This window comes from Vipera berus, assembly GCF_964194415.1.
Source record: "Vipera berus genome assembly, chromosome: 1".
In the NCBI taxonomy this organism is placed as follows: Eukaryota; Metazoa; Chordata; class Lepidosauria; order Squamata; family Viperidae; genus Vipera; species Vipera berus.
In genome coordinates, this window is record NC_138202.1 from 319,444,548 (window position 1) to 319,469,348 (window position 24,801).

The 24,801-nt window shown below is 38.4% G+C and overlaps 1 protein-coding gene across 3 annotated transcripts in view; it reads right to left on the minus strand.

Annotated features, from left to right (window-relative positions):
* Window positions 1-13,831: 13,831 nt before the first annotated feature.
* Window positions 13,832-24,801, minus strand: part of TTBK1 (tau tubulin kinase 1) — a 105,039-nt gene continuing 94,069 nt past the window's right edge. For all 3 annotated transcript variants that reach the window (XM_081328317.1, XM_081328318.1, XM_081328319.1), the window contains 2 exons: window positions 18,549-20,164; window positions 13,832-15,097 (listed from right to left, as the gene is read on the minus strand). In XM_081328317.1, coding sequence (XP_081184443.1) covers window positions 14,695-15,097; window positions 18,549-20,164 — 2,019 coding nt within the window. In that variant the 3' untranslated portion in view covers window positions 13,832-14,694. The remainder of the gene's footprint in view (window positions 15,098-18,548; window positions 20,165-24,801) is intronic.

The window sequence follows — 24,801 nt, forward strand, 5'->3', positions numbered from 1 at the left end:
CTGAGCTTGTCAATTAGAAGGTCGGCAGTTTGGCGGGTCGAATCCCGAGTGCTGCGTAACAGAGTGAGCACCTGTTACTCGTCCCAGCTTCTGCCAACCTAGCAGTTTGAAAGCACGTAAAAATGCAAGTAGAAAAATAGGGACCACTACGGTGGGAAGGTAACAGCGTTCCGTGTGCCTTTGGCATCTAGTCATGCTGGCCACATGACCACGGAGACGTCCTCAGACAAGCGCTGGCTCTTCGGCTTTGAAATGGAGATGAGCACCGGCCCCTAGAGTTGGAAATAACTAGCATGCATGTGCGGGAGAACCTTTATCTTTACCTTTTTAAGTAAAAGAAAGTGTGCATAATCCAGCTTTTTGAGCTGGCTGCTGGAATTATTTCTGCTTCTAGTACAGAGCTGAGAAAATTTAAAGCACTGGGTCCAGTGAAGATGAGGCAGTATTGTTACCACAGATACATCTCTATTATTTACTTTATTTTTTAAAAAGTTGTATCCAGTCTTTATTTGAACATTACTTGTTTATCTTTAATTTAAAAGCCTAGATGAGGAAAATGTTCAGACTCCAACTCCCACCCTCATTTTTATGTTGAGTCTGGATAGAGATTTTGAGAATCTTTGCAAAAACTATAATTAGAAGAATGCACATATTTTGAGCTTCACTATTCCTATGACCTTCCACTTTGTGGAGGAAAAAAAATATGAAGCATTGTTTCCTACCTGTTTGTATTTCATGCTCACACTGAACTATATTAAAAAAATAATTGCTTCATTTTTTTTCTTTTGTTCTACTTTAAGGTAATAACCAGAACCTAACAAGAAATTTGAAAGCTCTATCCCTGATCTGTGCAAAAAATTCAGATGAATTTGGATGCTCTACCCAATTGTTATGCAAATTTTAGGGAGCTGAGTCCAAAAACAGCCCGACTCAGAAAGGTTGCTCTGAAGCTGCCTGTTAAACGAGAAAGGCACCAGTGCAAAGGAAACATAACTTTTCTACTTGGGTGGAGATGAGGTCTTAATTACATGCCCCTGCATGTTCTAGTATATGGATATGGCCATTCCACTTTGCATCAGCCTCAAATAATAACTACATGTGTTGGGTGGCAAACCCGCCGCCCCCCATTTTCAAGAATGAGCAAGGCTCTTTAGAATAATCTGGTTTTATATGGAGACAGAGACATTACATAGAGATATTGACAGTCTGCATGCAACCATAAATGGCTTAGTTCTCTGCCAAGAAGATATCATTTCGTGAGCTACCAGTAATGCAGTTCCTAGGAGCTGGCCAGGGTCCTGATCCCTAGATATGGAAAACAGGCTTGATTTGATCGGGCTTTGATTTGACTGGCAGGTGCAAATCTGCTATGAACATATCTATCCAGAAGTCTGGGTAGTGGACCAGAGGCAGACAAAAAGGACAGATTTATCAGTGAGGCTGCCTATTTCCTAGTATCTGCCTGGTTATTTCAATAATCCAGGTTCCTTCAAGTAAATAATGCCACCTATCGGGGACCCAGAGTCATGCTTTCTCTGGAGCAGCACCTGCCCTCTGAAATTATTTATTATTATTATTTATTAATTTATTAATTTGATTTATATACCGCCCTTCTCCCGAAGGACTCAGGGCGGTGTACAGGGCAATAAATATATTAAAAATACAAGATACAAAAGTTAAGAAAAATAAAATATTGTGCCCGATACAATAAAATTAATTAAAATCAATATTAAAAACCCCAAACCCATCAGACCAGGCCAGCTTGTTCAAATAAATAAGTTTTTAGATCACGGCAGAAGGAGCGAAGGTCGGGAGCCATCCGGAGCTCAACCGGTAAGCGGTTCCAAAGGTCTGGCGCGCCCACAGAGAACGCCCTCCCCCTGGGGGTCACCAGTCAACATTCTCTGACCGGCGGCACCCTGAGGTGGCCCTCTCTGTGGGAGCGCACTGGACGAAGGGAAGTTGACGCCGGCAGCAGGTGCTCCCGTAAGTAATCTGGACCCATGCCATTTAGGGCTTTATAGGTCATCACCAGCACCTTGAAATGGGGTACCCCCTGAGATTCAAACAGACCCCAACCTATTGGCATTCTGAAGAGGCCTAAGATGCTTAGCTTTTTGTGAGGAAAAGCAAGACTTCTTGCTTCATATCATCCAGTCTGTTACTCTTGCCAACTTTTATCCACTCATCTTTTTTATTGTAATTTGTTTTCTTGTGAGTCATACAAATATAATAAATTATTTTTACTATTATTATGCAAGGAGGGAGCAGCAGTTTGATTCAACACCAGATCCCATGGTAGGAGTAGAACCAATCAAGTAAGAGTCAGTATGACTTTCAGATGGATTAAACCACACCTTTTGGCTTAACTTGTTTAGAGAGTAGCAGAGGTTAGCAAAAAGTGGTTAGCAAAAATAAGCAATGAGATACGAAACCTTAGACCACCTTTGAGCTGTATGTATTTAAAACTTACCTTTCTGACCATTCAGGTGAGAGAAACATACTCCATAAATTTGACTGGAAATCTATTTTGAGATATAGTAAAAAATCTGGCAAGCCTGATTTTTTCCCCTTTTTTCCCTTTTAGAACTCCAAGAAGTTATAGCAGAACCAGTTTGAGTTTTTATGCTTTCCTTATTTCTCAGGGATAAAGCACATTTTTGCACATGTGCTGTGTAGTTTCTCCTAGGTCATCTCTGTAGCTCTCTAGACATTGGAAATCCTGAGGAGGTTAGAGCAGAGTATTCCTGGTGCCAGAATATCATATGGTAAACAAAAGGATGTGTTTGTTGAGATATTTGATATCCCTGAAAGCAAATACTTCATGTCCCATGTGCTTGTTTCTTTTGCTCTGAAAGTTGGGTTTTCTGATTCAATACTTGCTTGGCCCTTATGATCAGAGCACTTCCACATAAAGATTCTGCACCACTTTGAAAGCAGATCCAGGCTCCAGTGACATCCACTTAGCCTTGCAGCTTCATGACTTTGTTTTGTGTTGTGTGTGTGTGTGTTGTTAGTACACCATGGCTTTGTTGCCCTGTGGCCAAATCTTGTCCCACTTCTTCTCTTGGATCCCGAAATTTGGGGGCTGTAAGAAAAATGCCTCTTTGATGTCTTGCAGCCCCCCTTCCATAGCCCCCAAAGAACTAGTAAATTGGAAACTGCCAGCATTTTATCACATTCCCTTCCTCCCACTGCCAAACCACTAGGTATGTCTTTCTCTTTGTGTCTTTTAGTGCAGAAAGAGAGAGTTGCCTTTTTTGTTGCTGCATCAGGACCTGCAGCTGACCAAAATATAACAACGAATTGTCAGTAAGAACAGATCACATCACCATCTTCACCTGCAAAGTGTTAAGAGAATTTGGGAGTGAAACAAGTGAGCATAAGAACATGCACACTGTGGAAAAACAAGATCAGGGGTCTTCCTGATTCATGGAAAGAGAGAATGAATGTGTGTTAAAGCATCAAGTCATTACAGACAAGTTTAATATGGATCCTGAAATATATCACAAATATATTTCTTAAATATATTGATGATTATAAGAGAAAATATTGAAGTTTAACTTTTATTTTATTTGGAATTGGTCTTCCAGTCAGTTGCATACTTTTTGGCAGATATTCTTTCCTTTCCTGTAAGCCTCCAAGAATCACTGAGGAACTAGAAGCCTTGAAATTGAATTAAATATATAAACATACTTAAAGCAAATTACTTGGAATTCTCTATACTACAGAAACTAAAAACTTTTGTAAACATTTTAATATGCTTGGAGTAAAACAATTCTACTTCTCTTTAAAAATGTTGAGGTATTTCCTTCATGCCTATTCCTGAAATATAAATTGCATACATACAAGCATGGGAAATAATCAATATACTGGTAAAATTGCTGCTATTAAATTATGTTGAAACTGAAAATTAAAATCCCACCCTTGTTCACAGGCTACATGGTTTGACCATAGGATATATCCCTTGTCCTCTGTGTTTTCACTTTTGCTCAAATGGGAATTTGTCACAATCTTGCCGTTCAGGAAGAACCATTTGGGATGCATTCGTCTTCTTTCTCAAAGAGAATTCTTCATGGGCGACATTAACCAAATCTGAATTTCAGGCTGAGAATAGGGATTAAAGCCGGAGATCAGAGTTCAAATTTCCATTCTGATTTGACATACAGTGGTTGATTTCACACATCATGCTAGATTATACTAAAATAAGGTTGTTCCAGTATCTCAGGGGTTGTCACAAAGAAAAGGGAGTCAAGCTATTCTCCAAAGCAGGACAAGAAGCAACGGATGGAAACTAGTCAAGGAGAGAAGTAACCTAGAACTAAGGATAAACTTCCTGACAGTTAGAACAATTAACCAGTGGAACAACTTGCCTCCAGAAGTGGTGAATGCTCCAACACTGGAAATTTTTAAGAAGAGACTGGACACCCATTTGTCTGAAATGGTATAGGGTTTCCTGCCTGAGCAGGGGTTTGGATTAGAAGGCCTCCAAAGTCCCTTCCAACTCATTATTATTATAAGGTTGAGTATTTTGTGGTTCAGTGTGTTCTAGGAACTCAGCCATTCCTGCTTGATAGGTCACAATAAAATGTTATGTGAAGAATAATTGTGTTCTATCAACTTGGATTTAGGGTTTAGCACACTCTTTCAACCCAGCCACTGGGTAATTTTGGACCAGTAACAATATTTTACCTTGACCTTTCCCTCTGAATTTCTAAGATGATCAAATAATAAAAAATATCACACTTAATACCTTTTGCTTATTGTAAGAGTGTTTAAATAAAAGTGCAACTAAAAATGTATTTGAGGGCTGGATCAGAACTGAGCAGCAGAGCCTTGTCCTCATCTTATTTGTTATATGCTAAAAGATTAAGTGCCAAAATTGGTTAAAATCCTGCCAGTGGGAGAATTCCGAGAAAAACAGATGAGTGGGCATACCAATGGTTTCTTTTACATGTGCTCTGAATTCTTTCTCCTTTTCAAATTGCTTCTTTGCAGCAGAAGAAAGTTTCAGTGACTTTTATAAGAGTTTTCAGATATATATAGCACTAGCATATCCTCATTTAGAAAATAAAGTTTTGAGATAGTATAAGAAATGCTTGCTTTGTTTCCTTTTTGAATACTATTTAAAATGATATGCTTTTCTTTCTTGCAGTCTAGAAAATTATACCCATAATATGAGCTGGATGGACATGATAGGGTCATCCATCAGACTTAGCTGGCAGGAAAAAAGCCCAGTATGAGGCAAAATAGACATGTTATTTCAAAATCTTGCTGAAATGGCAGACTTGAGAAACTTGAGAAAGTCATTATACTTAAACTTCTTTTTCCATCTTATGTAGCAGTTATTTATTCAGTAGTAGAATCATCATTTCTACATTGGCAAAAACGTGGCATAAAATCTGTACACTAAATGCTAATACGTTATGAGAGATATAACCTTGGAAACACTGCCTATAAATTTATACAGCAGCATAATATAGCCCATCGGAATGAGGAAAGTATTGTAACAAATAATCCTGCACAACCTCATGTCCAATTTTTGGTGAATGGGCAAATCTAAGATCCCACTACTTACCTTCTCACAGTTCCTTAATGTTAAATTGAGTTCCATCTTGACAGCATTTCAAAGTGCAAATTCATGCAGTGCCTTTTTTCCTATCAGCTTACTCAAAGCGATTAAAAAAAAGTTACTTTGAGTAACTTTCCTTATTCAAGATGGGTCCATACTGCATTTTTAAAAAAATAAAAACAGAATTTACTTCTTTTCTATGTTTTGCTTTAGAGATTTATTTTGACTATTTATTAAAACATTATTTTATGGTGCCAATCAACAGTGCCAACTCTACAAAATTCTTTCCTTCTTAACTCTAATCAGGCATTCATTTCACTCCTCATTCCATTCCAACCGTCTAAGAAAAAAAATGTGGGGAGAGGGTAAGAGAATTAATTTACTAGAGGTGCCTGAGATTGAGGGTATTTGGAAAATATTTTTAGTATGCCTCTGGCTAACATCCAATTCAGCAGCTCATCAAACAAATGGTAAAAGACACATTGGTGAAAAGGCCGACGAGCTTTTTAATGGCATGACCAATTCTCTTTGATTAACAAATCTATTAATGACCATCATTCTTTATACAAACAAAAAAGTGATTTCCTTTTCTTTTTATTTTTAAGTCATGATTTAGAATTAGGAAAATGCCATGTGAATCTGTACACAGCTTGTGTGACGCATGCCAAACCTGTGGCGCTGTGAACGTTGCCATGCATTTAAACCAGATTTTAATGGTTTTTACTTTTTACTCTCAATTGCAATTGTACATTCTTGTTGTGATGTGTAAAACATTCTAGACCTGCTTTCAGAAAACCATAAAAAAGAAGAAAATACATTGAGGTGGTTTATCATGAAATCTGACAATGTTTTGAATATACAATACCATCAACTGAAATCCTGTCTGCCGATCAGATGTATTTGTTCTGTGCTGCGGGACACAGTGAGACTACAGAACTGCTCCTTGGTGGGACATTTATGATCTTAAAAACACCCATTAACAATGCAAAGTTATTAGCAGTCTGCTATTAAATTTAGTCCCGAGAAATACCCTTATTGTTTACATTACACAATACGTTGCCTTTTATAGGAGACATATATAGCATCCTGCTTTGCTTTGCTTTTCATTAGTCAGAATAGGTGGCTCATGCTCTCTTTCATATCTTGACTGAACACATCTGATTTTGCAGTTACTCTATACTTCAAGTTAGCCTGAGAAACAAAGTAGTAAAAGATTATATACGTTCCCAATTGACCCAAAGATTAAGAACAGTCCATGGGAAAATTCAGCCAACAAAATCTCCCCAGAAGCATCCCAGAAATCTCTTTCCTGGTCTACAGGTATTCTGCCATCTAGGTTAGCAAATTCTTCCAATCCCATTCAGAAAAAAAAGGAAATATGACATCTTGGTTCCAAAAAGTTAGTTTCTTGGGAGTGCATAGTAACGTTATAAAGATGATTTGAGTAAGCATGGGAATGAAGTTGTTTAGCCTCCTGGGGCCATAATATTTGTCTCATATTTACAACTCTGGTTGTATATTGTATTATACAGGAATACATATTCTGCTAAATGTACCGGTCCAAACTGCAAATTACAGAAATCATTTTGTTTCTACAACCTCTGCATAAGGTCTAATATAGCTTGTATATTACTATATTTCACATCTTCTTCCCCATCTTATGTTTGGCTTTGTCAATGATAGAAAGAGAAAGGTAGCATTGGGATATGTGCTAAATTCTGGGAAAAGGGTGAGATAGCTCCTTTCAATGGCACTAACTCTGTATTTCCATTTGAAACCAAATTTAAAATGCTGTAAGATGAATGTGACAAACCTGAGACTAGGACATTCTTGATAGATGGTTGTCTACTGCCCAGTTCCTTCCAACAAAGGAACCTTTCCAACCACCCAAGTGCAGTCTCAAATCCGCTCCCAAATTTCTCTGAGCATTAAGAAGTGCCTCCGGCTACACTTTCTCCTTAGCTGAGGAAATCTAGTCTGATCATCTGGGGCAGCAGAGAACAAGTCTTTGCCCTCACCACTGCTCTTTTCCTTTCCTCGAGAAACTTGTTTTCCACAATCCTGACTAACTGCATTGGTCTTCTCTCCAGACAGCCTTATCATCTTTAACAATTCCGGGGCGATTCTGTTCGGAATCCATTGTTGGTTCTGTCGTCCCTTTTCAACCTTGTCAATGATAATTGCTGGAGTTGTGAGGGGGGGAAACAAGTACGTACTGGACTGCACCTCATAATTTTGAGTGTTCCATAATAAAATAAAGTTATACAAGTGCTATTTAAAAGATTACCCGTTGCCAATCTACTTGAATGAAGCTATTACAAGGCTATTTTCTATACAGAGGGTCAATAGAAGCTTCATTACCCAGCGATTGCTGTTCAAGACACCTGTCTCACACACACTCCATCCACATAAAAAAGAACTGTATTATGGTGAAGTATTCTTTCCATTTCTTTTGATCAGCACTGTTGCTTATATAACTAAAATATCAACCATACACAACAAAGAAGCAAAAGTGGAAAAGAAAATACTATAATGGGGGAAGGAAAACAACAATCAATGATGCGCAGGCTGGCTGATTACTGAAACCGACAATGAAAAATGAGGGGAAATGGAATGGGGTACTAGGAGTTCTGCACAGAAACGCACCATGCTGCATTGTTTAAAAAGCAATACAAATCATGCATCTGTGTTTTTGTATAAGCTATAAATTAATCTTCATGGAAATCTCCATAAGAGTTATGATGTTATATTTAATTCTGACAAGATTTTCCTAGGACATGAAGTTGGTTCTTAATCCTTGCTGTGAGGAAATTGATGGGAAGAATGAGTTCATAATCAGATGACTAAGGCATTAAAGCAAGCAGTATATTAATGCTAGACTTAGCTAGATAATATCCCCCAACCTAATCTAGCCCCATTGTTCATGCTGATTCACGCAATAATCATATGGCAAAGATCTGACTGGGTTACAGTAAAAAATGTGAGGTCTGTGGAGGTGCTGAAACCCAAAGTCTCCTCAGACAACACATTGTTTTCAAAGTCCCCTTACTTTACTTATTCATCTTGCAGCACACATTTCCTGATTTCCCCTGTTCCCCTCTCCCAATTCTACTTCCCTTCCTGACTCCCAAAAATCATCCCAACTGATTCTGCAGAAGACTCCCCATTTTTAATTAGCAGCAGCAGGAAAGGAAGTGAGCATGTATAGCAAGAGAGAGAATTTCTGTTCCTGCTGCTCTCACTGAATAATTAGAAAGACAGAAATAGGTTTGTGAGCTGGAGATGGTTTGAAGAACTGTGGAGGGCACAAAGATTTTTAAAAACCTGCCAATCATTTTATTAATCTTATAACTATTCCCGTATGCATGTTTGATTTATTATCTGTTCATTTAAAAAAAACATGCATTTGTGATATAAGTTTACCTGGCAAACGTTTGGTCTCAAAAGCCAGGCTACAAATGCACTAAATAGTGTAAAAATGAGGCTGCAGTATAAACTTGTGTAGATAACATTAACGGGGATCACACCATCCCTAGTTAACATACCAATTTAATTTATTATAAATGTAATAGAAAAGCATAGCATCAATCAACAGGTCTGAAATACAAGTACTTAGGAGCAATAATCACAGCTTGTCCTCTGTAATTAATATCATTGTACTAGCTCTGGAAAATGAATGGGGTGAATGCATAATGTACTGTGAAGGAAATAGATTAATTGGAGCTGTCTCATACGTTCAGGTTCTGGGCAAAAAAAATTGTCAGAGTCAGAATTATAAACAAAATGCTATAATAAGGAAATATGTGATAAGGAACTATGAATTCTTGAGGACATAAAAACAGTATTCAGGATTCAAAGGACACAGTGAAGTAGGTGTAACAATCTGTAACCCTAAGAAGAAATGCATGTGCTTTTTGAGTCTACCGTGATGCTTGCTTACCATACAGCATGCCACCATAGGTAACATGTGCAACTAGCAATCCATGAAATCTCATTTTTGGCCTGGAGTTTTGATAACAGTCCTGAAGGAATATTATTTGGATCTCTAACGCAAAGCACTTATTCCACCAGTTCACAGCTGTCTCAATCACCACCAAGGACTAAAGGTGCATACAGCTCAGCCTTGCTGCTACAAGAGCAATATTATTTGTTGCAAATGAATGTTTGTCCCTATGCTGCCTTTTTCCTGCTCCTGATCAACACTGATGTTTGATACATATTCAGGTAAATATTCTTAGAGGAATACTGATTCTGCAGTTCCTCATCCTGCATGATAATTACATTTACAGGGTACAGTACATACTATTGGGTCTGTACTTGGTTTCTTTTTATGTGTCAAGAGGCATAACATGTTTGTGCCCAATACTAATACTATTTGGAGGGCAAATTAAAACTTTCTTGCTCTTCCAACATGGCTAGACATCTACACAGATATATGATATATTTCAGAATTATGTGTATACCAATAGAACAGATCTGCTTACCACATATCACCCAATTAAAATAATTTAGGTCTCCTAAACAGTAACCATTTCATTTACAATGAGCAATGCTTGACCACCAGCATCTATTGACAGAATAACTACTAATTCTGGATTAAACCAGAAAGTAATATTATTATCGCATTGCATGGAGGAGGCCAAGACTGAATTGTGTTTGTGTATGAATAGAACAAATGCCTCCCTGCCTCCTACATTATAAGGTCTAGGATTTAATATATCAAAATGTTCTATGCCCAAGAACTCATTGCCTTTGGTTCAAGCAAAAAGTAACGTGCAGGTCTTTTTTTTCCCTTTTCCACATTTGGGGTATAGAGGAGGAGAAGAAGGAAGAGGTAGAAGAGGAGGAGGAGGAGGAGAAGACTGTTAATTCTGTTTCTAGGCTAAAAAGGTTTCTTTTTGAACTGTTTTTCTTACTGGAATCAGGAACATATATAGGAATCTTCTAGACCTCACATCCCATTTATCAAATGGTCAAAAAAATCACAGGGGTAGCACTCTGGAAAAACTGACCAGAAGGAGAAGGAAGAAGCCTCCTTTGTCCAGACTTGTGCTCAAATTTGTACCTAATATTTACATGGCATCTTGATTTTGGGGTAAGAATTAGCTGGTGCAGAGAACACTTATACTTATTCATTTTTCTTGAATAAGTCAATAATAATAAGAATAAGTCAAGCTATTCTAAGAGGGAGTCAAGCTATTCTCCAAAGCACCTGAAAGCAGGACAAGAAGCAACGGATGGAAACTAATCAAGGAGAGAAGCAACCTAGAACTAAGGAGAAACTTCCTGACAGTTAGAACAATTAACCACTGGAACAACCTGCCTCCAGAAGCGGTGAATGCTCCAACACTGGAAGTTTTTAAGAAGAGACTGGACAGCCATTTGTCTGAAATGGTATAGGGTTTCCTGCCTGAGTGGGAGATTGGACTAGATGACCTCCAAGGTACCTTCCGACTTCTTCTTCTTATTATTATTATTATTATTATTATTATTATTATTATTATTATTATTATTATTATTATTATTATTACCCAAGTTTCTGAATTTATGGGAAAGGGTCCATGCTTTATTTAATAAACCACAAATGAATGAGTGCATATATCAATTGGCTGGTTTCATATATTGCGCTAAACCATAAATTATTGTTTACTGACCTCAGTAACACAAACAAGTAAACCATATTATGACTTAGCACAATATGTGAGTGAAGCCAACATGTAAGCATTTTTAAAACAAAAATAAACATAACAAGAGGAAGGATTGACTGGGTCATGATATTCTTGCCTAATCATCCTCTGCATATTAAAAACAAAGGTCTAAAGTAGTGAGTCTCTTGAAATAATCAAACAATGTTGTAGATAGTACCAGTAGGCTTCCCACTTTTTACTTTTTTACTACCAAGCATAAGGATGATCAAGATGATTGACAGCTATCTTCCAATGGTATTGGCACATCCCTATTTCACATGTGAGGTCTAGAATTGAATAGGCCAAGATGTTCTATGCCTAATAATGTCTTTGGAGAACCATATGGCCAAGCTCAATAAAAGGGCCCCGTCTTCTCTTCACATATAATTCCCAACATTTATATGAGGAATACAGTATATCAAAAGCACATTGATGAGATCAGATATTAATCTCAAATAGCTGTCAGAATAATAAATTCTATCAACATAAGCCTTATCATTTATATGCTCCTACATCTCAAAGGGGGCTATTTGTGACTACAGAAATATTATTTATAATTGTCCCCTCAAATCCTAGATGAAATCCACTAATTCAGCTCGAGTCAGTGGTTCTCAACTGGCAGAGTTTGGCCAGATTCTAAGGCAGTCTTGTTTATTACCATAGAAAAGAACCAGGTTAGGTATTCTTATGGCTCACTGGACGTTCTCTACCTTCCTGCTTTTTCAGATTTATCTAGGCATTCTGCAAATAAGATCATTTGTCCATCTAGCATTATTATTCATCCAGGTTCACAGGGGACATGCAGGGTTCCAGTCAGGGGTCTTTACTCTTTTCTATCTCTTGAATACATTCAAGTAGAAAAACGTCATTCAAGTAGATTGAGCCTATCTATATGCAAGACATGTGCTCTGCCACAGAAGTTGGCCCCCTTTCCACTGGGAATTGGAGAATTTCTAGTGGAAGACTGAGAAAAGAGGTTTATAATGGCGGCAGGTGGGAAAGCTGATGAAGGGAATGGGGAGGACAAAATTATTTGTGTAAACATTTAAACAAAGAAAGAAATTAAAAACAGAAATTCTTCAAAGAGGCATGAAAAACTCTATCAACTTTATGGCCTTGGAAGCTACGAAATAGCTTCAAGTATGACTGGGAGGTTCCTGTATACTATGGATTGCTAGAGTTGCAGAACAAAAAAGTCTGGAGGTTAGGAGGCAAAAGGAAAAACATAGATCTATATTAAAAAGGGAAGAAATATTGTAAAATCAGAGCGTTTCTTATCAAAATCTCATTGCAATTGTGTCTCACCTAAAATCACACTGTAGTTCCAACTAATGTATCCAAAAAAATAATCTGGGTTGTTTCTATTGTTGTTTCTTTGTTGTTTCATCAACATGATCTTAACAAAACAAAGACTTGTGTCTTATATTGCTTTTAGCCCTGTCCTGGAATTCTGCTCTAAATCTTGATAACCCTCTCATTGAATCACAAGCCCCATGTTTCCTCAGATGTACGTCATGCCAATTGTGCTATTGATTGAATAGTGTATTCTACACATTTTCATAATTGTTTTCTGTTGAAAAGATGAACATGAGATTAACAGTATATTATCTTTTTTAAAGTCATCTTCTAATACAATATAAAAAATAGCCAACATCTCTTTGATGCAAGAACATTCATGGGTAATCTTGGGCCTTGAATATCTATTAATAAAATAGTTATCACAAATATTTTCCTTTAACAACCAAACGAGTCCTGAATTCTCACCAGGAAAAATGGTAATATTGAATAGCCACAATCTGTTCAGCTCTTATTAAGAAGTTGCAGATGTCATTTTATTAAGTTTACACGGCAACCAAAATTGGTCTAAAGAAAAGGAAGGAAAGGCTTCATTCATATTTCATATAGCTCTGCTTGACAGTAGTGGAGTGAAAAGAAAACAACAAAAGGATATCTAGAACTAACAATAAATTAGCCTGATCTGCTCAAATCCTTCATTTCTTACTTTCTACCATTGCAATTTATAGATTCACATAGATGGTGGGGAGAATATTATTCAGTACAATTACAAGAGGCAAGCATTCATACATTTCCTTTTTTTTTGCAAGTCTCCATATCTAAAGCTAGATTCTTAGATATAAGTACTTAGTTATAATGTGTTTCCTGATCATAATGGCAAGTTCATACAACTTTTCAGGCCAGAGTACAGAAGGAGGGGTATCATGACCCCCCCCAAAAAAATTAGCCAGCTTCAAAAGCTTTATCAAGATTTATCAAGCGCCAGGTTGAAAACCAAATAATTTGAGAGGTTCCAAACACCGATGATAGTCTGGCAGCTGGATTTCTAAACTAAGCAGGTACTATCATTACAAGGCATTTAGAAATGGAAAGCCTGTTAAAACAAAACATAAAAATTAAAAACTGCATGTCCAGCATATCCCAGAAGGAGAGGCAGTCCATGTTTTAAAATGCCTTATATTTAGATTTTGAAAAAAACAACATACAGGGGAGCCCTATTGGTTCCTAGGTCATTATTTAGGCTATGGCTCTTTTCTTTGCACTTTCTTCTGATTTTTACCAATAAAGAGACCACGCAGAGCTCCCTGAGAAGCTTTCACTGCTGTCTTTACACAAAACACTACTTCTGGTGGATATTAGCTTACAGGCACACTGCCAAGGGAAAAAAACTGATGCCTCTCTACTTCAGAGTACCCTGGAACAGGTTCTCCCAAGAAATTTAACACTTCTCTTCAGCAGCTTTCTCAGGACTGCTGCTAAAGGATGCTATGCATCCAAAAGAAGCTGCAAAAGATGCAGCTCCTCTCCTCTTGGCTGTTATTGACTCTTCATATAACTATAGGCAGGATAGCAGTTGAGGGGTCCGATTGTAACTTTCTTTCTGTTAATACACCAGCATCACCAGAGCTACATCAAAGCAGGCTCAGAAAGAGAGTGGGTGCCAAACAGGGACATCGATACATTCTAGACCATCGAGAAGCCCACACCAAGATTTCTCTTTCAGGTTCTGTGCAGCCCTTTAATTTCTCCACTGACTGGGGCTGATGTATGCTATAAAAAGCCATCTCTCCTAGCAATTTTCTCAAGATTCTGTGGTATTGCTAACCGAGAAACTGAAGAAATGAGGATGAAGGAAAGAATATCAGGCACTAGGCAGGCTGCCTGAGTTGTTGCTTGGTGACTGGCAAAAGCAAGCATGAGCTGGCCAGGAAGCTCTCAGCCAGATACGAGAGCTGGGATTGAGACAGCATGGGCAAGTGGGCAAGTAAAGCACTGAAGTACAACTAGCTGCTATATGCATATATTTCCGACACATAAGGCTGTGCTGCGGCATCTTAAGTGTATATTATACGCAGAGGTTTTTCCAGCCTTGGCAAGATGGTAGGTCGGCAGGTCTAATGGACTGGCAGCAGCAGATCATTATCTAGCAGTAGATTTGCCTTCTTGGAATACCTGTTTGCCTTTGGTTCCTGGAGTATGGGTTTTCCCTTTTGGTCCTTTTCTGAGCATACCTGGTGACACGGGAACATCTCCCAATAGACCTATAGCCTGAGCCCTGGATGGAGCTTTGGGAGAAGACTGAACCCATGGAGGAAATGTGGTCCCGGGCCTATGCGGTCGAGATGGTGATAGGCTTTCCTTTCTGGAGAGGGATTGGCTTTTGGGGGAAGCACTGAGGTTTCGTAGAGGGAGAACAGGGCTTCTAGCTGGAAGATGGGAGGCTTTCCTTGGGCTGCTCTTCAAGGAAGGGGTAGCAGGAGCCGGGGCTGCTTTCATCCGGGGATCACCAGATATATTCCCACATGGCCTTTGCCCCTGAATCCTGCAAGAAGAAAACAAGGGGGAAGAGCAATGCTTTGTAACCAGGTCACCACAGGTATCTTACTCTAAAACTTTACAACACCACACGACAGAAACTAATAGTCTGTAACAGGTTAAAAGTAAACATATGGTGGCTAAGTGCTACCACAAACCACAATAAACAAGAGGACAAGTTAGGCTATCAACGTACTCAGTTACAAGATTTTATAACTAAGTCCTAGCACATTTTTTTTTGCAGTACCAACTTTATATGTTACAATAGCAAGGCCATCTCTTTCATCATGTATCTTGTGGGAGTTGAACAATGTACCCAAGCCCTGATGCACAGATGTATGGTACTTTCTCCTTCAACAAAAGAGAACAAAATACTGACATGGCAGTATTCAAAGTGATATCAACATAGCAATATGCATGCAGAGATGTCATCATGAAAATACAAAAAATACTAGGCTTTTGGATTCTAATGTCTATTGTTAGTGTGTGACTCACATTTACACCATGACATGGTTATATATATTTTGTCATTCTTGCCTTCTCTGTGGATACCCATACTTGGACATGTTTATGCAGTGTTTGCTTCAGCCAAGATGTTATTTGCATGGTAGAGGTGAGATGCTGGTTATGTTTTTGCTGAAAGTCACATAAACCAAGCATATAAGCCACTTGTGTTAAAGAAGCAAACACTACATACTGAGCATTTAAAGGTAGAAAATTTCCATTAATATATTGGTTTCTTATATTTTCTGACTGACTGCCTTGTAAAGTATATATTATTTGGAAGAAAGACAGGATACACATTAAATGAACAAGAAATAGATTTTTCTTTCCTTGTTGGAAGGGCATAATAACTAAGGTAGACTCAATCAGTTATAATAATAATAGACAGACATTGGATCTTTCTCTGGTCTGGGAATTCTTTCTCTTACTCATACTTCATACAGACAGTCCTCAATTTACAAGTACAATTGGGACCAGAATCTTGGAAGTAGAACAAAGCAGCCGTTAAGTGAAATGTGCACATGACTACTTAGCTCAGATATGTCAAACCTGTGCTGTCACGTGATGTTGTGCGACGTATCGGAGCTTTTTCTCCATTTCCGGCAATGGGGCGAGTGCGGTTTCCTCGTGACGCATCCAGCCCACGGGCTGGCAGTTTGACACTCCTGACTTAGCTCAACAATTGCAATCACAGCTCTCCCAGCTGAGGTTGTTAAGCAATTGCTCAGGTCATTAAACAGAGCACTGGGGATAAGAGCACATGATTTGGAGAAGGGGCCTTCCAAACTATCACCAGAGCAATCGGGTTCATTAGCTTTACTAGCCTAGGAAGGTTAAAAAACCAGTGAACAAAATATTCTGTTAGAAATCTTGTTAGCCTTCAGAATGGTGGTATAGTCTTCATTCTGAAGACTATAAGTCTTTCTAGCTTTCAGAATGGTGGCATTTGCTTGAAAGAGGCTAGAAAGCTAGAGAATGTCATCGTTCTGAAGGCTAGAAATATTTTGCCATTCAGTAGCTTTCCAGTGCTCTTCATGGAAAAGAACTCTTCCGCCAGGCTACAGAAACAAGGCTCGGATCTTTGGGATCTGAGCCCTGTTTCTACAATCCAGCAGAGGGGCTGAGCTCCACTTGACAGGCAACTCTTTCAGCCAGTCCTCGGAGATGAGAGGGAGTCCTCTCAGCAGGCAGCAAGAACGTGCAAGCTTCCTTGCAAGTTTCCCCATTGTCTTTCTGGGGAAGCCAACAGAAAACATTGCAAATGGTGCTCACATGATTGCAGGGTGCTTGGAAACTGATCATAATTGTGAACAGGTTGCCAAGTGCCTGAATTGTGGTCACGTGATTGGGAGTGGCTGCACCATGATATTTTACAGAATGTAAAACATCCCATTTGAGACTGTAGTAACTTCAACTGGTAGTTAAATGACCAGTTGTAAGTTGAGGGCTACCTATAAGGAAAGTAAGCATTAGAGAATGTAGATGCAACTATGTACTATAACTACAATAATAAAAGTCATAGACAGTTGATACATATGTCAGAATTGTTACCCACAACCTTATATATATAGGAAGCTCTACTATACAGTAAGGGACGCGGTGGCTCAGTGGGTTAGGACGCTGAACTTGTCGATCGGAAGGTCGGCAGTTTGACGGGTCGAATCCCAAGTGCCGCGTAGCAGAGTGAGCGCCTGTTACTTGTCCCAGCTTCTGCCAACCTAGCAGTTCGAAAGCACGTAAAAATGCAAGTAGAAAAATAGGGACCACTACGGTGGGAAGGTAACAGCGTTCCGTGCTAGTCATGCCGGCCACATGACCACGGAGACGTCCTCGGACAAGCGCTGGCTCTTCGGCTATGAAACGGAGATGAGCACCGGCCCCTAGTCGGAAACGACTAGCACGTATGTGCGGGGGAACCTTTACCTTTACCTTTTTACTATACAGTATTAAGCTTGAAAAAATCTCCAGTAGGGAATTCTAAACTAGGAGGGCATAAAATAGGCTTACCACTTTCGTTGTGATTCCTGTCTAAAACGTCCTTTTTATATCTTTTATTTCTAAACACTCCTAAAGGATTTTATTGTCCTGGTTTTAAAATCTGGTTTTAAAAAGTTTCCATGACCCCAATGGAATCTGTCTTAAATGCAAAAATACCTAATTTTGAAGGTGAAGCCATGGAATGGTTAGGAAGGCTTGGTAGGTAGCCTATTTTAAAATTATTGTCTAACATCATAGCAAGATTAATCTGGAAAAAAGGGGTCAATTTCAGTCTAGTGTATAGGCTGAGTAAATATAAAGAAGGAGCTGAGGACACAGCAAGAACAGAAGTCATTGCAATAGTGGCGAACAGCTGTAGCTCAGGTGTAAGATGAGGGTGAAGGTTTGTTCTTTGAGGTGGGTTGGTTTCCGAACGTTCCATTACCAGTGCTGTTAGCACTGACACTGACATCCCCTAAACGTCCCTGAAGATGTTACCTAGCCTGGTAATGAAATGTTTGGAAACCAACCCACAAGCTCGGAGAACGAACCTTCACCCTCAGAAAAGTAACCCTCTAAATCAGGGGTGTCAAACTCAATTTCATTGAGGGCTGCATCAGCATTGCAGTTGCCCTCAGGGGGGTGGGTGGGTGTGGCCTGGGTGGGTGTGGCCTACTGGGTGGGTGTGGCTAAAGTGTGTATGGTTTACTGGGTGGGCATGGCCAGCTCTACATCGTTCGCATCAAGGGTGCCTATGGGGGCCTGGGCAGGAGTGGGACAGATCTGAGGGTCTCTGGCAGGAGGAGGCTCTCTGGGCCAGGGCCAAGGCAGTGGGGGCCGTTCCCTCACTGTTTCCAGGATGGCTTCGCGGGCCGCATGAAACCACTTCGCGGGCCGGATCTGGCCCCCGGGCCTTGTGTTCGACATGTCTGCTCTAAATTCAATCGCTTGATGAGTCAGAAAGAAGTATTGCATACCTGATGGACCCAGATGCATCACCGGTACTTCTACTTGGTCCTGCTGGTGGAAGAGCTGAAGTGCTTCCATGTTTTAGTTCTAACACAGGTGGCTTTACAGGTACAATGGGGCGAGGGATTCTGCTCCTTATATTTAAGCTTCTCTCCTCCATCTTTAGCAGGGAAATTCTCTCCTGATTTCCAATCTTCCTTGGGGTGAAATCATCTGAATCATGAGTATCTTCCTCAGAACCAGTGGCTGACAAGGTTTCTGAAACCCGCTGCCTCTCATCACTAGAGGAAGCAGAAGATGATGCTCCGGAAGCTAACCTTAACAGATGGCTTTGTCTTTTCTCCATCACCAGGCGGGCCAAATCCTGCTGTTTCAGTCTCTTGTATAGCCTTTCTTTGCCAGAGTGTGAAGCTGAAACATCTGATCCAGTGTCTTCCTCAGACAGCAACACAGGAATCCGGCTTCTATACCTTACATTCAGTGTTTTTGGGGAAGTTTCTGCTAGAATATGTGGAAGCAACTCTGCTTGTCTAAGGGATTCATTTGCAAGGGTTTTATTATCAAGGCCAGGTTCTTCTGAAATCAGCTTACTATCTTCTTCCACATCTGATTCAGGAATAAGTTTGCTCTTAAGTTCTAGCTCTTCTTCTTCTCCTCCTCCCATTTTAACACCATTCAGGAACACCAGTTCCCCTGCAGCTTCAGAGGTGGTTTCAATATGATTCACTGAGAAAGCACAACTTTCCATCTCTCCCCCTTCCAAGGCTGAATTCACACTCCCATTTTCTATCAGTACCTGATTTTCCTCTAATTCTTCCTCAACAATTACCTCTTCAAACTGCCCTGGATGAGAATATTCCTCATGCCTGGTAAGCTGGCCACTGGAAGACATGATGTTTAGATGTGTCTTTTCAGCAATATGGACAAATGTACGTTCAACTTTAGTAAAAGGGGAGGAGGTTGTGGCCACAGACATAGGAGGCTTTGGTTCAGACTTGAGGATGGAAGACAATGTTCCTGGCTCAGATACATCAAGCTGGCTTCCCATAGGCTGAGGTTTCTCACTTTGAGGAGTCAGTGCGGCAAGAGTTCCAAGATCAATGTCAGGAGCCAAGTCTGTATTCACAGGAGACTTTTTCAGGTCACCTGGTGAAAAGAGAACTAATGTTTTTGAGCCTTCCTCAAGTTCCAAGTCTCCTTCTGCAGCTGATGCTCGACCCTTGGATTCCTTCTGGTCATCTGCTAAAAGTGTGGATGGAGCACCTTCCTGACTACGCTCAGTACTTCTTTGACTTACTTCACTGCTTGAATCACTTTGCATATCAAGTTCTTCCCCTAAATGATCAAGTTCTTCTTCTTCCTCCTCCTCTTCCTCCTCCTCCTCTTCCTCTTCTTTTTCCTCTTTCTTTTCTTTGTATCTGCCATTTGCCACTTGAAGATGAGCATTAGGTGGTTTAAAAGGGGCAGTTAAGACAACATTTGAGAAATCCACTTTTTTTATTCGTTGGAGAATTTTAGATCTTTCCCTATTTTCTGATACATCCCTTTTGAAATCTTGGTAAGGCAAATTTAAAGGCACCACCCTGGGGAGACCATTCATTTCAAAAGGTTTCAGTGGGAATACCTGGAAAAAGACATACAAAAATATTTGATTATCCAGAATGTTGAAACTACATAAGCAAGAAATTAGCCAGGAGAATTAAAACCACAAATGAATGGAGACCAAGAGCTGGGGACCCTTTCCTGACAGCTTCATACCACTGGTGGGGCATCTGTTTGGACCCAGCAGCAAGTAGGGTCAAAACGGAAAGTGGATCTTATCTCCTTTCACCCCTTCTTAAGTCTTGTATCTTTCTCTCTCTCTCTGAGGGAGAAATATTTTCCCTGGATGGGAATGTTACTTATGCAGGGCTTTCAAAAATACGCAGAGATCAAGAATCACAGAATTGCCCTTCCCAATTTGGTCAAATAACCAGAATTAATGAAGTTATGTTTGAAGAAAGATCCTACAGGAAAAATCTGTATTCACCATAATGGCAAATCCCTTACCACATGATATTAATACCCCGCTTTAAAGCCCAAGGGTATCTTCTGGGATGCCTGAAGAACAGTCTGTAGAATTCCCCCTCATTATTTTTCAGTATTCCATCTTCAGTATCCAGATCTAATACATATAGGAAGGAAGGAGAGGCAACTGCCTCCCATTAATCTGATGCTGCTGCTGCTACTAAAAACAAAACCTGTCCTTCACCTCCTACTAGTGTGATGTCTGCTGAACACTCCTAAGAGGTAACAATGCAAAAGGTTATTATTCAGTAAATACCCTAGCAAGGCCCATGGCTCATCCTGTAAACAAGAAAAACGTAACTGGAACAGAAAGAAAACCAGAGAATATACACAGTAAAGATAAACATTATATGGTTTCTAGCAACATACAAGAGCAGAAGCAGGAGAGGTTATTTAATAAAATAAAAGGAAAGCTATAGGGGAAAAAAACAGATGTCCAGGGATAAGAAGAGACATATGTCACATTATTTTGAAATGGAAATACTTTTATTTTTTTTAAAAAAAGTATCTGAAAATTGATGAATATCACATGAAATGAAGAGGAAGCAAATGTTACACAGGAAATAAGGACTACTTTCAGTATAGTTCATTAAGCATGAATTAGGCAATAACAAATTTGCTTAATGTAACTGTGATTCTTCAAGTGATCATCCGTGCTTTCACATGTACAGATGATACACTTCTGTAGAATTACTGCCAGAAACTTTTTATAGCTACTTTCTACAAAATTTTATGAAAGTGTGCTCTGCATTGCATATGCTTCTAACACTGGCTCCAATTGTACTTTTTCAGGTCATATTACTGACATGACACTCCAGGAGCTCTAAGTATTTGATAGATCAAGCATCATCCAAAGGAGGTGAATTAATCATATTAATGCATATAACAGATACAAATATTTTGGAATATACATATATAACACCTTTGGTTAGATGGACAGTTTTAGGATTCAAATATAATAGAATTCTAGGATCTCTAGAAACAATTATGTCAGGAAGGTATAGAATGGAATGTCTAAAAAAAGATTTTATCTTCTCATGACCATTAGGGGAAATTTGATATTAAAAATTGGGAAGATGGTGATGCAGAAAAATTGGATGAAAGGGAGAATACTGACTTTGGACCAATTGATGAGGATGAATTTTTAACATACACCCACGTGTTAAAATAGATGACAAAAATCATATATCAGATGTAACTCAGTAGCAATATTTACAGCTGCAGTATTTGTTAACAACATTGTACCAGCAACATTTTCAACTCCTAAGACATCCAAATTACTAGAACTGCTTATATCTTTTAAAACTAAAATACCTATTATTAGTTTCTATAGATATTTGTTATCAATAAATGCACTTGATATAAAGACATTAAGAGATGAATGAAATAAAAAATTAAAGTTCCTATATTACATAAACAATGGAAGACTATCTTCTATAGCAAGACTATCAATAGACCTAAAGCTATGATTTATACAACAATAAAATAATATGAGTGGCTTGATGATGTAGTGATGAAGATGCTCTCCTCCACCTGGAAGGTTGAGAGTTCAATCCTAAGTAGTGGCAGATGTTTCTCTGTTAGGGTGCAAAGAAAAAATATCTACCATGAGCCCCACATGGCATCAGGAAGGGCATCTGGACAATCAGCATTCAGCTCCTTCCAGTCACCACAACTCTTATCATGAATTAAGGGATTACAGGGTCATAAAAAGGAAGGGATTTTTTATACAACAAAAAATAATATATAGAATTTATTGGATTTATATAGAAAAGGATTGCCTATTTTGTTGAAGATGCAATAAGAGCAGTGCTTCTTTAAAACACATGTTTTTACATTGTTCTACACTTATTAAGTTTTGGAAGAAAATAGTGAACTATATCAATGTGACTATGTAATAAATTTTTCAGAGGATAATATTCTCTTCAATTACATTGTTAGGATATGGAACTGAGGAATGTAAACGGATTTCCCATTCCCTTTTTATAGCTAAACAACTGGTATTGCAGCTCTGGAAAAAATAAACATATGGCCCTATTTACTCAATGGATTGAAGATCTGTTTATACTTGCTACTAGAGCAGATTGTCTATAGACATGGATTTTGTATAAATAAATAATGAAATATGAGTCTTATTTATACAAAATACAGTAAGTTCAAAAAGATGATAGATAGATAGATAGATAGATAGATAGATAGATAGATAGATAGATAGATAGATATAGAACGCTTGCATACTGTTTGCATTAGGTAATTATTTATACAGTTGTAACTGTTGTAATGAGATACTTTATTTTTTGTATTTTTTCACTTATTTTTTAAGCATATGGTTTTTTAAAATAATATATTATCACTGTATTTTGTTCAGTTTGTCTTTTCTCTCATTATTTTAAAAACAAAACTTTAAGTATGAATGTGCTCTTGAATTATACAAAATATTTGGAATCTATGGTATACTGTATAAGAATTGTGCAAATACTGTAGATAGCATACAGCAAATAGTATAATAATTCAACATTAGACAGTGTTCTTCCAAAGATAGCATCTTTGGTTATCATCCTGAACTAATTTTCTTTGAATGAACTGACACTTTATCAGTGCAATGGAAAGACTAATTATTTATTTTAAAATTTGGCAGAGAGGTGCAATAAAATATGTAGTTTCCAAACATGAATGTACAGTGACCACTTGAAAAACGCAGTTAACAACCAGTTCTCATATCACATGTACCTGTGATTAATCTTGGGAAATCCCCAGCCAGACAAGGAGAAAGGATCAAGGAGGAAGTTAGCCTTGAGTCTCTGCACAGCTACAAGAGACTTAGGACCACCTCAGACAGACAGACAGACAGACAGACAGACAGACAGACAGACAGACAGACAGACAGACAGACACACACACACACACACACACACACACACACACAAAGTTCTGTTTGTTCCCAAAGGAAGACAAGCAATTGGGGGGAGGGGGGATTTCTATTATAGGTAGAACTCAATAAAGTAGTCAACTTGAACCTTTTATGTGCGGATCTAGTTGCTTGGGCCTGACAATTACCAAACAGAATTTGGAGTTGGGACAGATGCTTTAGCAAAAAAAAGTTCTATAAAATCTCTCCCTATCCAAAAGATGTTTTAGCTTGAACAATGAAGCAATCATACGTATGGTAGATTGGTGAAAATGCTGTATCACCAGTTTATTTAACTTCAATACTGAACTATATAAAGGGAAGCAATGGAAGAAATCATAGCTGTAGTGTAGTCAGCTTGTTCTGAGATGTATGAATGTATGTATGTATGTATGTATGTATGTATGTATGTATGTATGTATGTATAATAAAACAGTAGAACCCAGCAGTACATTCTGTGTTGGTTTTTAATGTTTTTAATATGTAGATACATTTAATGTATCTATTAATGCAATGTATAGATACATTTCACATATCTTATGACAGCAAGATAGGCATCAAGATAAATGTATAAATAAGAAATGTGCTTATTTTGTAATATTTAATTGTTCATAAATAAATAAGATATAAACATATATCTTATATATTATACTTAATATTATAAATAAAAATTGTTCACCAGCTCACAATAGAGTAATTCTGTCATAAATACAGTGAGCAAAATAAAGGTAATCCTCATTTACCAACTGCCTCTTTTAGCAATTGTTCTCAGTTATGACAGTGATGAAAAAGTAACTTTATGACTTCATAGGTCTGCAAAGCAGAGGACAGCTGGACGTAAGCATGGCTGTTTCACTTAGTGACTGCTTTGCTTAACAACAAAGTTGCCAGTCCTAATTATGGTCACTAAGTGAGGACTACCTGTATTGCAATGACATTAGAACATTTTTTATTTATGCTTATTGGTGTACATTCAAAGTGACAATAAAGTTTATTATTATTATTATTATTATTATTATTATTATTATTATTATTATTATTATTATTATTATTATTATTTGTTCTTGAGTCCTAGATCATTAAAAAACATCTTTGGATTCAATGTCTGACAGGACAATAGACTAGTATACCCCTTTGATCCTGTTGGACATAGTAGACATGTTTCTCAATGCCATCAGTGCAACCACCTGTCAACTATATCTCTGTCCCTCCGGGTTGGTGTAAGCTCCAGGAAAGTGACTGCCAGGTGGATTCAGGCAGTAATAAATTCTTCATTGCAGGAGACA